A 20,292-nucleotide genomic window follows, 5' to 3' on the forward strand; every position below is an offset into this window, starting at 1 on the left:
CTAAGGCTTGTCACTGACTTGGACTCTGGTTCTGCTTCTAACTATGTCTACGTTGTGACTATGAACCTTAACCCATTTTTATACTCTGCTATCTTAGCCATTCCAGAGGGATCTATGGTTTATGAGATTTATAAACTTGTTTTTAAAGAACAAAACAGCAATGAATGATGCTGTATGATCTAAAATCTATAGCCAGACCCATCATTCAGAACTTACCATTATTAATCGTAATGAGATTTGTAGGCCATCATATAAAAGCTTGCATAATCCATAGGGTAGAAAGAAAGCATCCATATTGTAGCAACTGTTTCAGTGATTGTTTCTGATGCTCCTCACTCCAACAGAAGAGTCCGGCCAAGCCTGGTTCAGCCATCGATCTATGTCATGCCATTATGGTTTGAGTAACTGCCTGTAGACTCACGTTTGAATACTTAGGACACCAGTTGGTGAAATTGTTTAGTAAGGAACAGTAGGTGTGGCCTTGGAAGACACTAAGAGTGTGCTTAAACAAAACAAACCTTGTGTCATTTCTACTATCTTCTCTGTCTCCCCTTATAAAGAAATGAGCTTTGAGCTGATACTTAACCACTTGCCATCAATGGATTCTAACCTCCTGAAACTGTAAACTCAAAATGAAGTCTTTTTAAAAATAATTTGACTTGATTATTCTGTCTTACCTCAGCAATAAAAAAATTAATGAATATATTCATAGATGTAAGTGTGTGTGTGTGTGTGTGTGTGTGTGTGTGTGTGTAACCAGCAGGGCTGGTAGGGCTGAGAATACTCTAAAGATAAGACAGATAAGGCAGACAGAAATATGAAAGGATAACACTGAGATATACAGTCTCTCTTTTTTATTGTGAACATAGACCACAGGCAAAAGCTCTTACCTTCAGGAATTTGAAGTAACTTTATGGATACAGCAAGTCTATACTAGGAAATCTAGAGCATTGAATCTCTATGCCACTCAGCAAAGATGGTTGAGTTGTTAGAGTTGAGACACCTCTATCTTCTAAAGAAGCTATACTTTCTGTTGTTTTCATAAAAGATTTTTAGAAAATACTGGTCAGAAATTGACTTTAAAAATAATTAAAATACAGTTAAAGATGTAAAACTCATCAGATTATAGAGACCAGTAATGAGTAAATTCTCCCTAGATTTTATGAACAATCTTTATTTACAGAAATCAAACTTGTCAAATAACAACATGGCCAAGAAATACATATGAAAATCTGCTGCCATTGTGTTTTTATGGTTTTATTGCATATTTACAATGTGAGCACATTATAAGGATACACAGTAGAAGCCAAATTTCCCAGCCCTTAAAAATCCTATAGGAAAGGTTAGATAAATCACACAGAGGTATCTGAACATGGGTATTGGAAACATATATGATCATAATTTCACAGGTAAATACTGTTTAATAGAACAGAAGATGAGGATAACACACAGTAGAAAAAAGTCACCCAAGTATGAAATAACACAGTTGGGCTGAAAAGATGAAGACAATGACATTTAAAGGCTAAAATGTCTATAAAACATACCTATCTGCCATGTAAACTATGAGGTAGAGTTCTTCCCAGGCTATTTTCTGCTTTCCTGGCCACCACTGGGCACTTCCCTGCACAGGCTTTTCTCACGCTGTGGTACAGAAACCGACTCCTGTTTTTTGTTTTTATGTTCTTGTTTTGTTTTTGTTTTTTTTTTCTTTTCTGCCCCCTCTACTTCCATCATAAAGTGTTCTTTACTACTCAGTGATGTGTCTAACTTTACTTACTGAAAGTGGGTGGTAAATGTAACATAATGGGCTAGTGCTGTTTCTTCTAGATAATAAATTAGTATGCTTAAAACCACCCTACAAGCCAGCAATCCTAAGTATTTACTCATGAACAAACAAATAACTATATTCATACAGATGTTCCTAGTAATGATCATTGCAGTTTTGTTTATAATTGGAAGTCCTAGAAACAACCCAGTTAGCCAACGGGAAACTGGGAAACAAGTGGCAATATACAATCATGGGGACACCACTTGGCAATAAAATAGGGAAGAATTAAAAATACTCCAAGTCCACAGATAAATCTCACAAATGTTATGTTAGTAAAGAAGCTTTGATGTGTGATGTTAATTAAAGTAAGTTCTAAGAGGACAATTTAACTTACAATAAAAAGGAAGAACCGAGCTTGTCATTTGGGGACAGTGATGAGAAGGGAGACCTTTCTAGAGTGATGGATGATGTCCCTTTCTATGGCATGCCACGTAACTATAAAGACAGAGAATGGGAAAGTTCTGTGGTGTGTCCAACAAAATCTTGGGCCAAACAAAAGCAATTATGGAGCCCTTGCTAGTGAGAAATATGCTAAAGTATTTAGATGAAAGCAAGTAAATATCTGCATTTCAGGTTCATCAAAAAATAAACTGGATGGACAGGCCTATGGGCAAACATGTGACAAAGCAAGTGTAACCAATGCCAAGGTGGTGAGGATGCGACTGAATTATTTTATATTTCATAGACTTCAAATTTCTATAATAAAACTTTGAGAAACAAGAGTTTTGGCATGTACTCCCCACAACTGCTCTTATAACATTATAATGACAAAATACTATGTGCCAATCTAAAAAATTAAGTTTCTCTTCAGAGTGTGAGGTGAGTAACAGGGCTCCCAAATCTACTCAAAACTGCTCAAGCGACACTTTGATCCTCTCACAACTCTGAAGGACCACATCTACCCTGATGTAGTTCCCTGAGCAACTTCACTAGCTGTGAAGACTAACTCCTGAGCTAAGATGCAGACACACTCTTCAGAGACAAAGCAACCGTAAGAATGGCTGTGCTTGTTTTATAAACTAAAACACTCAAGAAAATAAGACATGAAAGGTGTGATACTTGTAGCCTGCAGTGGACAGGCATTGTCTTCAGCCTCCAAAGGAGCTCTGTATTGGACCCTGAGGGCTCTGCATTGGACCAGCAAACACTTGTGAAGATGCCCCCTCAAGATTCAGTAGGAACCAGTCTCAAGAGTGCAACACCCTGTCAGACATGCTGTTCCACATGTCTCTCTTCAAACCCTCACAACTCTGCTCTTAATACTTAACAGCAACTATTTTTAGCCATGTTTAGAATTCCTGTATCATGACATGTTAAGAATTATATACTGCATCTTGTCTTATTAAGGGTTCTCACAAAAAATAATCTTGAATCTAGAAAACATTTATTCACCAGCATTCACAATGTTTAGTTTCAGTACTGGCTTCCTTGTTCTCCTGAAGATCTCCATGTGCTAGCACAGGTTCTGCCTCTTCCTAAGAGCACAGACTAATGTCTATTCTCGCTTGCTTTTAACTACTGCTGCCGTGTTAAGTCACACTGAGCATCAACCACAGGCTGGCGCTGTCACCATCACTGCCTGGGTTTGTCACACTGACTCTTCTCTAACCAAAGCCAGCACTAATGGCTGTCTCAAGTCACGTTTACCCCAGTATTGGGTGATTCTACAAAAGTCCTCAGATGTATGTTCTTGTTTTTATAGCTTGTTCCTTTCTTAATACACTGCAACAGTGCCTTTCTTTGGCTTGTTAACTAGTGGAGTAAATGGAGTTGTCTCATGGCCTGTCAAACACAACATGGACGGTATTTGTGTCTTGCCTTCTATCTCACTGGTCTCTCATCTTCCCGCAGCAGGGACTTTGTCAGCTGTAACAGCTCCACCCTCGGGATGGAATCTGAATGCTCATTTCCTTATCCACTGGCTATGGGGTAGAGGTGAAGAGCACAGGGAGGAGGGGACTAGGGCTTTAGGAGCTGAGGTAGGAGTGAAGGGAGTAGGGGTGAAAGGATAAGGGTGAGGGGTAGGGGTGAAGAAGGGGGTATGGAGCAGAGGGGATAAACCACTCTATGAATGTCACTTGAGGCAGAGCAAGATTAAAGATCACTATTTCCTACTCTGCAAAAGATTATAGCAATGATACCCCCACTGCACATGCCCCTTCAGTTTTCAGTACTTCTGTCATTGGAATGGATGAGTTGTGCATTTTATATTTTAGAGTCTCAGGGATACTCATTGACATATAGTGGCTCTGAGAAATCAAGGAGTACCAAATGGGATCCACTTTGTTTTACCACGATATTTACTGACGACATAAGAAAATACTTTCTGCCCTCAATGTTCATGTCTAGAATCAAAAGTTAGCAGTGGTGCTGTCTGACTTTCTTCAGGCACCTTTTAAAGTCCTGGAGCCCTTTTCCTCTGGGAGCTTAAGCAGCGGTAGCACCCTTGTTGTGGACAATGACCTATTTATGGACACTTATTTCAGCCTACACCTCTCTACAACTCAGCATCTACAGCATTCCATCACGTATGCTATCTTTAGGCCTCAGCAGTCATCGAGTTTTTATGGTGACTCTGTGCTTTGAGTAGGATGGGAGACATGCATAAGAACACAGAAGAGATTCTGACAAGTACCTCTAGCATATGAAAGGAGGACTATGGTCTCTACCAAAGTACACTGTGTAGTGGGACGCATTCGCCCAACAAGCACACAAAGGGGTTTAGAAGAGAGAAATCACATTTGCTTAGCAACTTGTCATGTTCTCACTGAGAGTGAGTCACAGTACCAACAGCATACCACACATCAACTGTGACAGGCACATTACAAGTAGGTGACATGCACAAGCCACTTTAAATCCCAGTGGAGTGCGCGACTCCGCCCACTGCTGTACTGAATGGGAACGGGCTGAGCCCTCACCAGTGTCTCAAATGATTCCCCTGTAAAATAAGGTCAAAACGACGAGAACTGGGAACACAGCCAAACTGGTCTCAAAGGAAGTTACCGTCTTTGCGTCACAGATCTGCCTAGTCAGGTATGTTCTTAGAGAAGGCATGAAATTACCTTGTCTGCTGAGTTACACAACAGAAACGAAGAAAGGCAAGGTGGGGAAAAGCCAGATACAAGAGTTACCCAGCTAACATGTCAGCCAGCCTCCAGGAGGGGCCAAAATAATGCAGGGGCTGTGACACTGAACCAGTACAAAAGGAAGCATTTCTTTCTAATGACATTTGTAGGTCAATTTCAGTATTAACATAACAGAGCCTGAGACTTCACACAAACTGAAGTCAAGTTCAAGTGTCCTCTACGTGAACTTTGACCACTTGAGGAAAGTCTGTTTGGGACACTGCTGGGTAAGGTACTCACAGAGAAAAGGGGTCTGCGTTTGCCAAAGAAGAGCATCTGTGTTCATTCTGCATACCTGGTTTCACTAACTATGCAAATCACACGTGACATTTCCGTATTTTGTCTTCCTTGACTTTTTGCTGGAGAGAGGGCTGAAGGTATATGAGAATGAAGCTGATGGCATAATTACCAAGTCAAATAAAAATACTGATGATGCTGACACTCAGTAACAGGAAATAGATAATGAACACAAAGAAACAAACACCTAAAAGTTACATGTCACAGGAACTAAAACATCAGACACATTCCAGGGAAGCAAAATTACAAGCCAGTCCTAACTCTAGAAAAACAAACAAAACAAAACAACAACAACAAAAAAACACTGTTTAAATGTACCTCAGACTACAGTAGTGAAGAGATTATTACTAATACCTACAAAGGGACACATGTGTAGGACCAAGCATGTTACACACAAGACATGTGGCACAAGAATCAGCCCCCAGAAGGACTTTATGACTAACAGGAAAGGGTTAGCACCATCATGAAGACTGAAGAAGGACTCACGGGTGCTCATATGCACAGGAGGAAAGCCCTGAAGGAGGGTTATCAAGTATAGAGAGAACTTCTGGGTGATCTCACAGGCAGTGTTAAGACATGGGGAGCAGCTGAATTTTGCCCTGGACATTGTGGCACCATTAATCAGAACTACTCCGGGAAGAAAAGGCAAGTGAGACACGTCTTTCGTTTAGGTGGAAGCGACAGGAGTTGGCTGAAAGCCGAGCCTTTCTGATCAGACATGAAAAGCAGGGCACTAGGGTTGAAATGCCTGGGAGACAGCTCTGAGGACAACACAGCATGCATGTGCAACACACCGATCTTCAGTGAGTCCTAGACCCTCACATGACAGGAGAGAGCATCTTGGAAGGATGGAACACCGTTTGGGGGAGATGCTAGAAATGAAGAGAGATGGAAATGTGTCAGGGAGCAAGAACATTCACTTCGGTAGGGAAGCCGACCGCTGATTTTCAAAGGGGCGGTTTCCTGTGAATGAGGTGTAAAGTTGGCTGAAAGGTGTCACAGAGGGAGGGATGGAGGATGGATGGAACTCGGCTGGCAGAGAAGAAGGCTGGAGAAACTGGCTTTAGCATAGGGGGGTACTTGAGCATCTCCACAGACCGGAAAAATAAATCAGCATACAATTCTTTGCATAATTTTGTACTGATAAGCCCAGTTACTTTTCACTTTAAAATATCTTCTAAGATTAAAATTAACACAATGTTAAAGTATATACATTTTATAACTTAATACAAACATAAAAGCATTACCATTTTATGACAGATTTTATTTCTAAAGATCTGCACAGTTTTGTGACTATACTTCTTCAGGATATTTTTTGCCTCTTAGTATCATGAGATATTAAATATTATTAACAATTTCTGCTTTAGTTCCAGAGTGATTACTGTGATTTAAAGATTACACTGAAATAAGTATGCATACCTTCATCTTTAGCCCTCCTTCCCCACAGACAAAGTGTCTTCAGGGTAGTTAATATTTTGGACATCATTTTTCAAGAGAAAAATTAAAATAGTATTCTACTATTATGTTCTTAAAGGTCTAAATTGTTCTTCACAATAAACATGCTTGTTTTTTATTATATACACATGCATACATATGGAATTCTTGCCTAAAATACATGCAGCCACCATCAGAAACAATGATTAACCCGTCCTTACAATCCTAAGAATGCCCCTTTAATAAGGCACTCATGTTTGGAATCAGGATGTAACTACCAAATTAAGTAAGATGGTTAAACAAGATTTTTATTAAGCACAAACAACTTTTAATACATTATGAATACAATAAGAAAATGTCTTTCAATGAATAAGATATATCAAAGATCTGAAGGGTTTTCTTCATATAGACAATAAAAATAATCAATTTTGAAGAATTACAAAGTAAAATTTTGAGGACGCCACTATTCACTAACAGTCTCACTATGGTCTAAATATCCTACATCACCTGGGGAGAAAGGGCAGCCATGTTTTATAGAGAATTCCTAAACTCTGATTAGCACCATTCAAAGCTTAGTGTCGGTTGTTCGTCTACAAACTGATAAGTCAGGTACAGCGTGAAAGCAAGGACTCAGTGCAGTGGTTACAGTTCCTTCTTCTGTGATACCAGGAGTCTACAGTCTCAAAGCACGGTATGTGATTATGCCTTGGTAGTCGGAAAACGTTATCATTTAGAAAGAGACGTTTTGTGGGAAGAAAGGAGGCTTATCCTGCTATGAAATGCATCTTAACGAGCTGTGGCTAGCCCTGTAGTATGCCAACAGCAAAGATGTGTGGGCATATGACCTGCAGATCTGTGGGAGTGGGGACATTAGCTCTCCGTGGCCACCATTTCAGGATGCCTCAGTTGCTGCCTTTTGAGACTGACCAGTTTCATTCTGTCCCTGACGTGTTCTGCAGTAGCGGCCATGTCACTTGGACTCCCAAAATACTGTTCAGTTCTAAAATTAGAACACACAGAAATCACACAGGTTAGTGCACATGCATTTAACTACCACAGGTTCAGAAAAGCAGATGTTATCATAACCTTTGAGTACAGACTAGCTCATCTGGGGACATGGTGACTTGTACCTATAAACCAGTTCTGCTGGGATTGCTCTTTGCTGCAGGTAAGTCATATGATAATAAGCAACTCTGACAGTTCAAATCCAGGTATCCCTAGAGATTTTCTCAGTGTAGACTATGAATCATGTTCTTCGAAGGAAATAAAATGGTAATGTTTTCAATATGAATCCTAATACTCACTGGAAGTTCATGTCATAGCAGTATGTCCCTTGTGTCTCATTTAAGTTTGGCTCCAAGAAGCCCCTAGTGCTGTGACCAGAAAAAACACAACTATCCCACCCTGTTATCAGGCACCGGAACCAGGACAGAGAGCTGCAGTCACTGTGCGAAGTAAGAAAAGAGGCCAAGACCTTGGGCTCTGACTCCTACCCTCTGTTCCATCACACTTCTGCAAAGCAAGGATACCGCACTTCTACCTGATGTCTTGGTTTTTCTACTGTTTGAATTACATTTCCTTTGTCCTACTTCTCAGTGACTAACAAGGTCTAGATTTCCAGGCATGAGTCTCCTGATTCTTTTCCTGGCTCATTTCACATTTGAAAATAAAAGGCAGGGTACAGACCAGGGCCTGGTAACTCTCCACAGTGGGTGAGAAGATAACAGGTTTGAAGATGGACAGACCTGGGACTATCCTTAGTCTAACACCTAGAAACTGGGAAATTCTGGTTTCTGGCTCGAGCTGAGCCTCAGGTCCTTTAGTTCTAAATCACGAATAATCTGGCTCTATCTGGATTAGCATCGAAGATGAAGAGTTAAAGCTACTTGACTGGTGCATCTCACTAGGCCCAGTCCCTTTCCGACTGTCCCCTTCTGAGTGAGGCCCACCGTCTCAGAACTCCCTATAATCAATCACAGCCCAGGCTCGAAGCCTGCATCTTACACTAATCTGTGATCATCCATCTACAAATTGTTAAGATGCAAATCTAACATCAGCAACACCAACTGTTGTTGTTGCCCGCAGAGATCTGGACTTCTTTTCAGTTTAAGTTGATTTACTGTATGAGTTGGAAATATGGATCAAAATGAAGATACTCTGCTTTCTAGAGAATAGATTGATAAGAACATGCACCATACCCATCGGGGTAAACCACAGGGATAGTGAGTCTATCCAGAAGTGATTTTCCAATTGCTTCAATTTCCTCAAACTGCTCCTCATCATTCATGGCTTCAGGCTCTTCGGGGCAGTCTTGCAAAATCTGCAGCGAACAGAGGGCAGCAGCAATCAAGAAACGTAAGAGGGAGTTAGTCCTGTGCAGACTGTCAGCTGAAGAAGGTGTTTGCTCCACGCTTAGTGTCTTTATGAGCATCACTGTACAGACTGGTAAAGAAATTATAATCACAGATGAAGCATATCTCTAGTAAAAACATATAATCAAAAGTACAAAAAAATCTAAAGTTGATTTCTAGGGAAAAAAATGGATGGAGTACTATTTGGGAAGTGAGTGGAACTTGTGCTTAAGAAAGAAGTAATTTATCTCTAGCTTATTAGGCAACTTTTTACAAAACATTTAATGGGGTGTTTATTTAGCAAAGCCAAGTGTGAATGTCAGACAGACTCTCTTCTTAAGGAGCTTACAGACTTCAAAACTCTAAGCTAAACCAATATAGAGTGTGTAAACACACCTCTGTGAAGACCTGCCTAGCACCTTTCACCTGCTGATTTCACTGTTATAATTCAAATATAGGAAGCTGTCCCATCTTTGAAAACCTTTTATTCTTTTGTTTCTTATTTAAAAATTCAAAATCTGGGGCTGGAGAGATGGCTCAGTGGTTAAGAGCACTGGCTGGTCCTTCAGAGGACCCAGGTTTGATTCTCAGCACCCACATGGCAGCTCACAACTGTCTGTAACTCCGGATGCAGAGAATCCATCACACCAGGTATGTGTGTGAAGCACATATCTGTGCATGCAAGCAAAATGGCCATACAAAAATTAACATGAGTAAATATTTAAAGGAAAAGAATCACCAACTTTTAATTTAAAATCTACTTATTTTTATAGACCTTCTACAGAGTTCATGATTTTAAAATATCCTCACACTTAAAAATAGTCTCCTATGATGCTACTGGTGGTGTTTGGAAACTGGAACGATTCTCCTTGGGCCGAGCTAGGGTGGGCTTCAGGCCCTGCACTGACTGCACAGGCATGCACACCCTGTGAGGGCTGCACTTTTTTCTCACTGAGCCACATATTGTGTAATACCAAGAACATTCACTGAATTGAGTCAATAAACAAGCCAAGCCATCTCCTATCTTTCATCTGCATTAGGCCCTCGTTTGTCTGCTGCTTCTTGTTCCAAGCTGGGTCTTCTCTCTAAGGCTCAGTCTGCCCTTGAACTTGTGTTCTTTCTACTTCATTTTCCAAAGGACTGAGACTTACAGGTGTGAACCGACAGACTCCATGTCTTGTCGAGCAGGTGAGAGCTATAGCCACTTTTAACAGTGCTTCAAACATAAAATGCCTCAGTCCCTGAGGTTCTCTTCTGCCCTGTTCTGTTCTGTAATGAGGCTGCAGCCCAGGCTTCCCACGTATTACTGTGCATTTAAAATTCCTACGTAAAGTTTCTCACTGTAAGAGATCAATACAAAAGTAACTACACAATTAAGCTTCTTCTTGAATGGAATATTCTCAGTATTGCTACTCGGAGAAGAAATGGGCTCTATCAAAAACTTGCCCAAATAACACTACTATTTTTATTGTCAGCTTCTGCAACTAACGACATAAAACTATAAAAAGAAAATTCCCAAATCTTTGAAAATAATCATGGAACAAAGGGTTTTTTTGTTTGTTTAGTTTTATTAAATTACTTGGCCAGACTTTACACTAAGGTAAGTTTTCAAAACTTCCTGACAATTACTAAAAATGTAGTTGCCAAAACAGTTTCCTTTCCTGACCCAATGACAGAGCCTGACAAGGTGACAGCGGAGCACAGACCAAGCCTGTGGACTGGGCCGCAGGGGCACGGAGGGGGAGGGGAAGCCAGGACTCCCTTGGCTCCAGAAGCCTCTGGCGGAGCACTCCAGCAGGGGATCAGCTCAGGAGATGGAGGATAGACTCAACTGACCCTCGGCACCAGGATGATATCAACAGTAACAAACACACGGATCAATCATACGATCACATTACTCCTGTTAACGGTTCAAATGCTGGTGACTTTTTGTTAAGGGAATACACTGGGGCTAGAGAGGGGTCAATGGTTAGAACACGATCAATTCCCAATACCCACATGACAGTACTGGGACTGTCTGTAACTCCTGTCCCAGAGGAGTGTGGCACCCTCTTCTGGCCTCTGAAGGTACTGCACACACCTGGTACACTTTCATATAAACACTTATGCACTTAAGAAATTAGAAAAGAATCGAACAGGTTTTTAAAGACCTCGCTTACCTTTTCGGCATTTGAGTGAAAGGCGATCGCCATTTCCAGCCTGTGCACTCTCTCTTCAGATGCGACTGTGAACTGCTTCCACACTCTGTTCAGGCGAGGAAGCGTGTCCCCTGAGGATCGGGAAGTACAGCGCAGAGACTGGCACAGCACAACTGTGGCCTGCAGCAGCTGCCTGCCATAGTCATAGGTACTCTAGGGAGGAAAATGACCGTCGAGATAGAACACAAGAGTTCAGACGGAGGGGGAGGGGGAGGGGGAGGGGAAGGAGGAGTGGAGGGTGGGGCTCCACTAGACACCAACACTACAAACATAAACGTGAACTCTGTATTACAGAACATACATCAACCTGCTCTCGATTCCCACACGACTCCGTATTACTGTGCTAATTCTAGTGAACTACTAGGGCTGTTGCTTTTAATTTGCTGTTATTAACAAATATTGCATGGATTCTGTGAACAGTTAGATGGCCCATACAATAGCATGATGTATAATACCAAACACAGGGCACACAGAGGCCCTAACTTGAGTGAGTTTATGTGCACCTAACAGTGTTTTCTCAGCTCTTTGTAGAAAAACTGACCTTCTTAGACCTGGCAGGTAAGGTAACACCATAATCTCGTGGAAACCTAATCCCACAATATGCTTATAGAAAAGAAGACAAGTTCTTTACCTGTGCAACATCAACAAATTTTCTGTGTTTTTCCAGTAAAACCTTCGTTTCCTGAGCATCGTCACCCAATCTGATGTGGGTCTTCAGCAGGGCATCCAGAAGTTCACTTAGCCATTCTACTGCCTACAGGAAAACACAGAAAAAACTAGGTTTGCGATACTCTCCTTGTATCAAAATATGACACCTTACTTGCGTTTGATTAGTTAGCTCTCTAACTCTAACTTTGGTGTCAGCATTTATTCAGTGCCAGGCTCTGCGGACAAAGATCTCCTCTGCGCCTCACACTTCTGGCTCTGATGTCCAGACTAGACCTGCTGGAGAGAAGTGCTCAATGTAAAGTGAGCATCATGTGACCCAAGGCCATGGGGTCGCGGGAATACAGTTCTGCTGGGTTCTCATTACAGATGTGAATTATGACTTAGCGTGATAAATTCTCTCCATACACCAAGATTAAGTAATTTTCTGATACTAAACACACGATTTCATCAAGTTGTTTACGTAGGACTGAGAATTTGGGGGTGTGAAAGCAGTGTGCTTTACTAGTCTCCACTCCGGGACACAACTAAAAACTGAGCAGACAAAAATAATTAATAAATGTTCCCCGTCTCTGAATCAACAGAGGATTTTGTTGAGGAGGTGAATCAAATGCGATCAGTAAACTAGCTGAACACCAAGCTCTACTCTCTACAGGGGAAACAGGAACCTGGTGTAATAAACTGACTCTCAGGACAGCAGTCCACATTGTTGGTGTAATAGACTGACTCTCAGGACAGCAGTCCACATTGTTGGTGTAATAGACTGACTCTCAGGACAGCAGTCCACGTTGTTCAGTCACATGAACTTTCTAACTTCACTTCTAATGAAGTAAGTCTAAACCAACCTCCTACGCAGTTAACCAGGCCTTACCTGTGAAGCATCCTCTTCGCATTTAAACAACTGCACCATCTGAAGCATCTTCAGCCTCCGCACATCTACCATGTCCTCACATCTATTGGACCAAACACAAACTTGGCTTACTCTTCTGTTCCAGTGATTGTCTGACGTGAGTGTTTCACAGAACACTAACATACTTAGTCCTATGCTACAAATACTGCAACTATTTTGTACTGACTTGTCAGAAGTTTATGAATATCTAATCTATTATCTATGTTACATCAAGACCTCAAAATACCTGGAATGATACTGAATGACAAACCCTCTCGAGGATAGCATGGATTCTGCAAAATATTGAAGCAAAGCATAAATGCAGTGGTCCACCAAACCCAAGACACTTCCATTGCCAACTTCATTAAGAAAGCCTCAAAGAAGGAAGTATAAGAGTGTAGAAGATGATGTTTCTTGGAAATTGATTAATATATCTTATCCAATTATATTTGCTGAAATATTAAATAATAATTAAAAATTTATAAAAACTTTAAAAAAAAAATAGCCCTCAGATCTTCTGAGTTAAGACAAACACAGTGCTGAGCACTGTCTGGTCTCACTGATGTGGGTGTGGGTAATGTATAGAACACTGGTCTCACTGCAGTGGGTGTGGGTAATGTATAGAGCACTGTCTGGTCTCACTGCAGTGGGCGTGGGTAGTGTATAGAACACTGGTCTCACTGCAGTGGGCGTGGGTAATGTATAGAGCACTGTCTGGTCTCACTGCAGTGGGCGTGGGTAATGTATAGAGCACTGTCTGGTCTCACTGCAGTGGGTGTGGGTAATGTACAGATCACTGTCTGGTCTCACTGCAGTGGGCGTGGGTAATGTACAGATCACTGTCTGGTCTCACTGCAGTGGGTGTGGGTAGTGCATAGAACACTGGTCTCACTGCAGTGGGCGTGGGTAATGTATAGAACACTGGTCTCACTGCAGTGGGTGTGGGTAATGTATAGAACACTGGTCTCACTGCAGTGGGCGTGGGTAATGTATAGAGCACTGTCTGGTCTCACTGCAGTGGGCGTGGGTAATGTACAGATCACTGTCTGGTCTAACTGCAGTGGGCGTGGGTAATGTACAGATCACTGTCTGGTCTCACTGCAGTGGGTGTGGGTAGTGTATAGAACACTGGTCTCACTGCAGTGGGTGTGGGTAATGTATAGAACACTGGTCTCACTGCAGTGGGCGTGGGTAATGTATAGAGCACTGTCTGGTCTCACTGCAGTGGGCGTGGGTAATGTATAGAGCACTGTCTGGTCTCACTGCAGTGGGTGTGGGTAATGTACAGATCACTGTCTGGTCTCACTGCAGTGGGCGTGGGTAGTGTACAGAGCAGATTCCAACAGCGTCTTGGTGTAACTAAGATCTGACACATTTCCTTCATTCTTATACATTTCCATGAGAAAGCAAGAAGGGGACTCTCGTACAGCCCCACATATTAGAAACAAGTAATCCAACAGGTCCCAGGCTCTACAGTCAGTGTACCTGAAGAAAGTTTAATGATAACCCAGAACTAGCTTACAACAGGCAACCCTTTAGGTAAAGATTTCTCAGTCACAGCCTAATGCTACAATGCAGCTTGTTAAGGAAAGTCTACAAGTAACAGAAGGAAATTCAACAAAATAATACAGATAATTAACACATACAAGCTCACACATATTTTGTGTCATTAGGAAAATAAGACAGCTTACATTTAAGTGGTATATTATCAAAGCACACAAAAGCCAGTTTGGAAAATGTTCCTAGCAAATGAACTTTAGATCAGTAAGATGATAAAAACGGTTACAGCCCTAGCACTTTGTGGGTGGAGAGAAACAAGGGACTCACTTGCCCAGCATAAGCATCTACTGGACAGAAACAAGCAGATAAGGAGTCCTGGATGCATGCAAAACGCAACATGTGAAACAAAGCAAGCGCAATCCTGCGGAAGTCATAGATACCAAGACTGCAGGCTGAAGGCAGCCTCCCATGTGGTCCTAAGGACACTGCTTCATCTCAGAAGACGGGCCAGAGAAATTCCATCCAGCACATACGCCTGACAAGAGTAGTCCACACTCAGACATCTCCAGCCAGCGTCCCTGTCACCGGAAGTCCATGCCTCCACCCCGTGGAAGACGTGACAAACACTGGCAGTAGACTCTCAAGGCCCGGAAGCTGGCGTTGGTTGGGAACGGAAGACTGATAAGGGATGTGGCTTTAAGATGGATAATGGTGTAAATGAGCACCAGTGTCAAAACCAGTTTATACCAGAAGGCTGAAGATGAACCACAAACAGCTCAGGCAGAGCTAGCCAACTACTGGGCGGTCCAATTAAAGTCATTGGAAACATCTGTCCAACCAACAGCTGGGTCTCTAAAGGACATCACCTGTGGTCTGCAGGCTCATGCACGGTTTAGGGCTTGTGCATGTTAGTGGACAGCACCTAGTAAGTAGTGTGGAGCAAGGTACAGTCAGAAGATGGTGATGATGAGGAAACTCCTAAGTACATCTGGGAAGGGCAAACAAGGCTCTACAGAAACAAGTAAGGCTTGATGAAGACCAGGAGGAGACTGAAGAAGCAGCTCCAGTACAGAAGCCTAGGACTCTGTAGAAGATCCTCCAGAAAAATAAAATTAAACCAGAATGGAAAAGACTTAAAACCATCAACACCAAGATCAAAAAGTCAAGAATCTGAAGCAAACAAAAGAAAAAAGCAAAAACAGAAAGCGAGAAGCCAGCTTTGTAGGCCATATGAAGGCAGCAATGCAAGCAACACAGGGAGAGAGTTCATCCGCAAAGTGGGGCCAGGTTCATCGAGTAAAGAACTGCTTCCAGATGATGGACCGGGAGCCCCTCGGGATCTCCGGCAGTGGAGGACGTCTTTTAGGAAAACATTCAAGCCCTCTGCAGGATTCTACCTCACTTCATTGCTGCAGCAGCTGATACCTGATCGTGCTTTTTATAATGAGAACTGAGAACTTTCCTCAGTGTTTGGTAAATGTTGTCTAGACCCCACTGCCAAGAGTGTGCTGTCTAGATGCCTTTTTTGTTTTCGAAGATGGAAGTGCACTCTTTCCTGGCTTTAAACATACGTGGCATGTAAGGACAGGACATAGCAGTGGTGGTCAGACCTGGAAAAGGTGCGGAGGCGAAAATAAAGAAATGTGAACGCCTCGCTATTCTAATAACAGAAGGAGACCCAGTGGCTTCACCTGATTCTGGTCAGTAGATTACTCTTGTCTGCTGCAACCTGATGCAAGGCCCAAGGAAGGAAAGAATAAATGTTGGGCATCTGACTGGGTGTAAGAGAACAGGAAGATTATTCTAAGAGATAAATTCTAAAAGATAAATTCTAAATTTGGTAGCTGACAGCAACTTGACAGGAAACTAGGAAACAGAGCAAAGTTTGAGGGGTTGGGGGGAGGAATCTGATGGTTTGAAGGGAAAATGGCAGATTTACCTAGAGGTCCTCTGGTGGTATCCTGAGTCGAGAGCCCTTGAGAACTAGCAAGCCTGTGTATGCAGGGCTCACTCAGAGAGGAAAGTGAGACCCACGAGCCCTGGACATCACAACTTTGGCAACAGAAAGAGAGAGCAGAAGGGGTGGAGCCAAGAGGGAGCTTTGACACAGATGTCACTGATTTTCAGAGCAACAACAGCAATGTGGCCATTGCCACTTAGAATCAAGTGGGCCAGGTCCAAACATTCCCCGATTTTTCCAAGATGTAGCATTTATGAGATACAGCAGATAGAAGTTACTGACACTAGAACAAGAAACAGACAGGAGTTGTGAGGGCAGAAAGGAGGAAACAGTGCAGAGAAGAAAGGAGCACAGGTCACACCTGCACATGAGCTGTGAGGACAAACGGTGCCACTGGAAGACGGTGGCTGGAGCTAGCCAGCCGCCCACGCCAGCTCTGTGTGCACAATTATTATCTCTTACCGGAGACCTAAGCACTCACAGGAGCCAGGACCAGGGTGGAGGAGAAACATCAGTAGTGTGAGAAGACAGGAGAGTGTCAGAGAAGCCAATGCACAAACACGGACTCACCCTAGAGGCTGGCTGGAAGGACCCTGCGAGAAGGCAGGGTACAAAGGGACCCCCTGCCCTGTGACTCTATAAAACTTCCCATGACTTAAGTTTGCAGATGTGCCATATTCCATAAGCCACGCCAGATTACCTATCTGCGCCTATTCTTGCCTCTGTGACTTTACCCTTTACTTTCCAACACTTCCAGATCACTATTATAGGTTGAGTCTCTGGGCAGTGGTCCTCAGCCTTCCTAATGCTGTGACCCTTTAATACCGTTCCTCATGTTGTCGTGACCCCAACCTCAAATTACTGCGTTGCTACTTCCTAACTGTAAATTTGCTGTTATGAACTGCAATGTAAAGATCTCATACGACCCACTGTGAGGGACAACTCTAAAGCCCTGAGTTCCTGTTGGTCCCAAGGGAAACAAAGCCAACACAATAATGTATGTACGGCATAAGAAAAAGATACAGGAACAACTAGGTAAGACTTAGCAGAACTCTAAGTTAACAGAAAACAGAAAAAACACATCTTAAAGCAGATATGAGTATCTGAGAATAACTAAAAACCTTACAACCAAGTAAAAGGATGAGACACCTCTTCATCTAATTAATTAGCATTAGTTGTCAGAACAATTATATAGAAATTATCACACTCACCTCAAACCTACTATAGCATATAACAGGTAAGAGATTTGAGTTTGCGAAATATAGAGTATTTAACTTTTATCTTAGTATCATGTTATCTTGATAAATTTAGCATTAACATGGAAACTTTGCCTTTGTTTCCTAAGCTGCATGTCTTCCATCACTCCTTGGATGTGGTCCACGTTTTCTTTATTTTCAATAGTTACATCCTTGCCATAGGCCCAGGAAGCCTGATTGGAGATCTGATCCAGGAGACCTTGACCTTTTTCTCGTAAGCCTTGCAATCCCACATCTAAAACAAACAACACTGGATTGAGTCTCCAACAAGGGTGTTTCCCCCACAGTTAGACACGCAGGCTTTAGACAGTGACATGTCAGGATGCAGACCTCTGGCTATCTCAAGCAACAGACCCTCTAAATGGGGCTTAAAGTGGAGCTCTCTCCCACTGTGACAACTCTTCCTCAATGGTACCACCAAAGCACAAATCTGCACAAATGACTTTTTTAAAAACTCAAAGTATGAGGATCCCTATTTCGACAAATATGATTTTCTGTTTTTCCTGTTAGCTTTTGTATTCCATTTTTTAGGGAACTGGTGCACATATTTTATTTAAAAATTTGTAATATCTGTGAGATTACAAAATTATTTCCAATGTATGATCAAAGTAAAAGGATGAACACTATGACGTGGGCCGCTGCAGCTCACGTGCCATGGGAAACACGGTTCAAGATGTAGACTCCAAATTAGATATGTGCATAGGAATTCTCTTTTCAGATGAAGTGTGGCTCAAGAAAACTTTTGATACTTTAAAAGCACAGTTGGCATATGAAATATTAAATAGCATTATGCATATTGTCCATTAACAAAGGCTGTAAGCAAGTAAAATGTCAATACAAAAAAATGCTTTTTAAACTAATTCCCTGAAGTTGTTTTCGTAATGCATTAACTTGATTCAATCGTGTCTTCACCTTCTACTGCCTCACTGCTCCGTATCTTCTCCACCCCCTTCTGTAGAGCGCCCTCAGTTTAAATCCAGCTAGGATGCTCACTGTTTCCCATGGCGGCACACACAGGGAATGGGTTAGGAGACTGGACCACGCTTCCCTTGGAGATTATCCCCAGTGTGGACACACAGTACAAAGAATCAAACCAACTATTTTCCCCTCGTGGTTAGAATACAGCAACAAACACAACCAAACCACAGAAAAGAACAGTTTGGGACTCAGGGTTTGCGATGCAACACTGAAAACTAAGTCCAGTTTCTGCACGCTTTATCCGTAGCTGTCCCTGCAGTGCACAAGACACAGCACCTGTAGTTTGACTGAGTCACAGAAAGTAAAGGCCCAAAGAAGACAGGACTAAACAATCACACAGAAAATAAACGTTTCAGGATAAATTATAACCCTTCATGGGAATGAAACCTTTCAATACTATGTTTCTGTGTTCACTGAAAATGATAATTAGTCCACTATATAAACTGTCTAACCATGGTAACGTTTTTACAAAGAACTCTGGTTTCAGCATTTTTAAGATCTGCTTACCCACACTTTTCAGCTTCTCCTCCAGCAGTTTTAAAGTCTGCTGAATCGACGCTCCATCAGCTGGTGCTACGTCCACGCACAACATCCCTAATAAGCCGTCCAACTGCTGAGACAACTAAAGCAGGGAGACAAAGAGGGACAAAGACAACCTGATGTAACCGGCATCTCAAGTCTTCAATGAGCGGCGAGGTCTCACAAACACTCTCGGAAAGACTAAGCAGTTCAAAGGTAAGGATGAGAAATCAGAAAGCGTGTTGTCTAAAGACGGGACACGTGGGTGCATGCACCAGGAAGATCAGCAGAACGCAGGAAGTTATTGATGGTTCCACTTCCGGCTATGCTACAAAAAGATGTACTGAGAAACCATAAAAGTGAACTACAAGCTTAGAATACTCTACTTAAATGGGCTCAATCACACAAAACAACGAAATAACTTAAAGCAATTCATTTCATTACCTCTACCAGAAAATTCCTGTCCCAGAAAAGTCATCATGGGGCATGCAAACCTATGAAAGTTTTGTACAGATTGTTTGGATTATTTGGAAACAGGGAAAGGAATCGGAGCAGGTACTCACATCTTGGGCCACACCATGAAATTCCAAAGCTGCCTGCAGGAGATTTTGCCTAAATTCTAGCTGGCTGGCCTGTCGATAGCAAACGTCACTAAGCTGTTGCTGTAGAGACTTCAACTCCACAAGATCCTCCTCGTCTCCAGCGTTTAGGAGTGCTGCAATCTGCTGGTTAAGCTCCACGTATACTGCGAACCACTCCTGCAACGGGGTATCACAAAGCAAAGGCCAGACTTACTCCTGGAGCACTATTTATAATTTCTCAGGAAGAGAAACAGAAAATTTTGCAAATCAGAATTATTTAAATAGAGAACAAGTCCACAATCATCAAATCCTTCCACTGTAACCCCCAAATTCCAGTCTTTTCTGGGCCTTCTAAATGGCCCCTTCTTCAAACCCCAGGGGCCCCTGAAGTTTTCCCAAACCAACTATAGTTTTTATCAAGAATATCCCACAAGACCAGGGTGAGTTCAAAGGTAGGCCCATTCCTCGTCAGTACTAGACTGTTCTTGTTTCCCCCCGCCCCGAAACCCCACCACTGCCTCAGTGCATGCTGCTGAATTTGAATGTCTCCCTGCCAGGTCCCTCATCCACAGAGGGTGCCACAAAGCCTGTCTCTTCTCAACGTTTCCACCACACAGACGTCTACCAACACCAACTCCTGAATTTGTCTCTTTGATTCCCTGATTCCCTTCTGAACTGTGTTGTTCTCACTTTATCTCACTGGCCTATCA

At 42.4% G+C, this 20,292-nt stretch overlaps 1 protein-coding gene across 2 annotated transcripts in view; it reads right to left on the bottom strand.

The window, feature by feature from the left end:
- Positions 1–1,177: 1,177 nt before the first annotated feature.
- SESTD1 (SEC14 and spectrin domain containing 1) overlaps positions 1,178–20,292 on the bottom strand; it is a 95,073-nt gene continuing 75,958 nt past the window's right edge. For both annotated transcript variants that reach the window (XM_080927729.1, XM_080927730.1), the window contains exons 11-18: positions 19,565–19,759; positions 18,990–19,104; positions 17,580–17,739; positions 12,771–12,852; positions 11,865–11,987; positions 11,195–11,386; positions 8,883–9,004; positions 1,178–7,684 (exon numbers count right to left, since the gene is read on the bottom strand). In XM_080927729.1, coding sequence (XP_080783855.1) covers positions 7,555–7,684; positions 8,883–9,004; positions 11,195–11,386; positions 11,865–11,987; positions 12,771–12,852; positions 17,580–17,739; positions 18,990–19,104; positions 19,565–19,759 — 1,119 coding nt within the window. In that variant the 3' untranslated portion in view covers positions 1,178–7,554. The remainder of the gene's footprint in view (positions 7,685–8,882; positions 9,005–11,194; positions 11,387–11,864; positions 11,988–12,770; positions 12,853–17,579; positions 17,740–18,989; positions 19,105–19,564; positions 19,760–20,292) is intronic.

Source organism: Micromys minutus, assembly GCF_963924665.1.
Source record: "Micromys minutus genome assembly, chromosome: 13".
In the NCBI taxonomy this organism is placed as follows: Eukaryota; Metazoa; Chordata; class Mammalia; order Rodentia; family Muridae; genus Micromys; species Micromys minutus.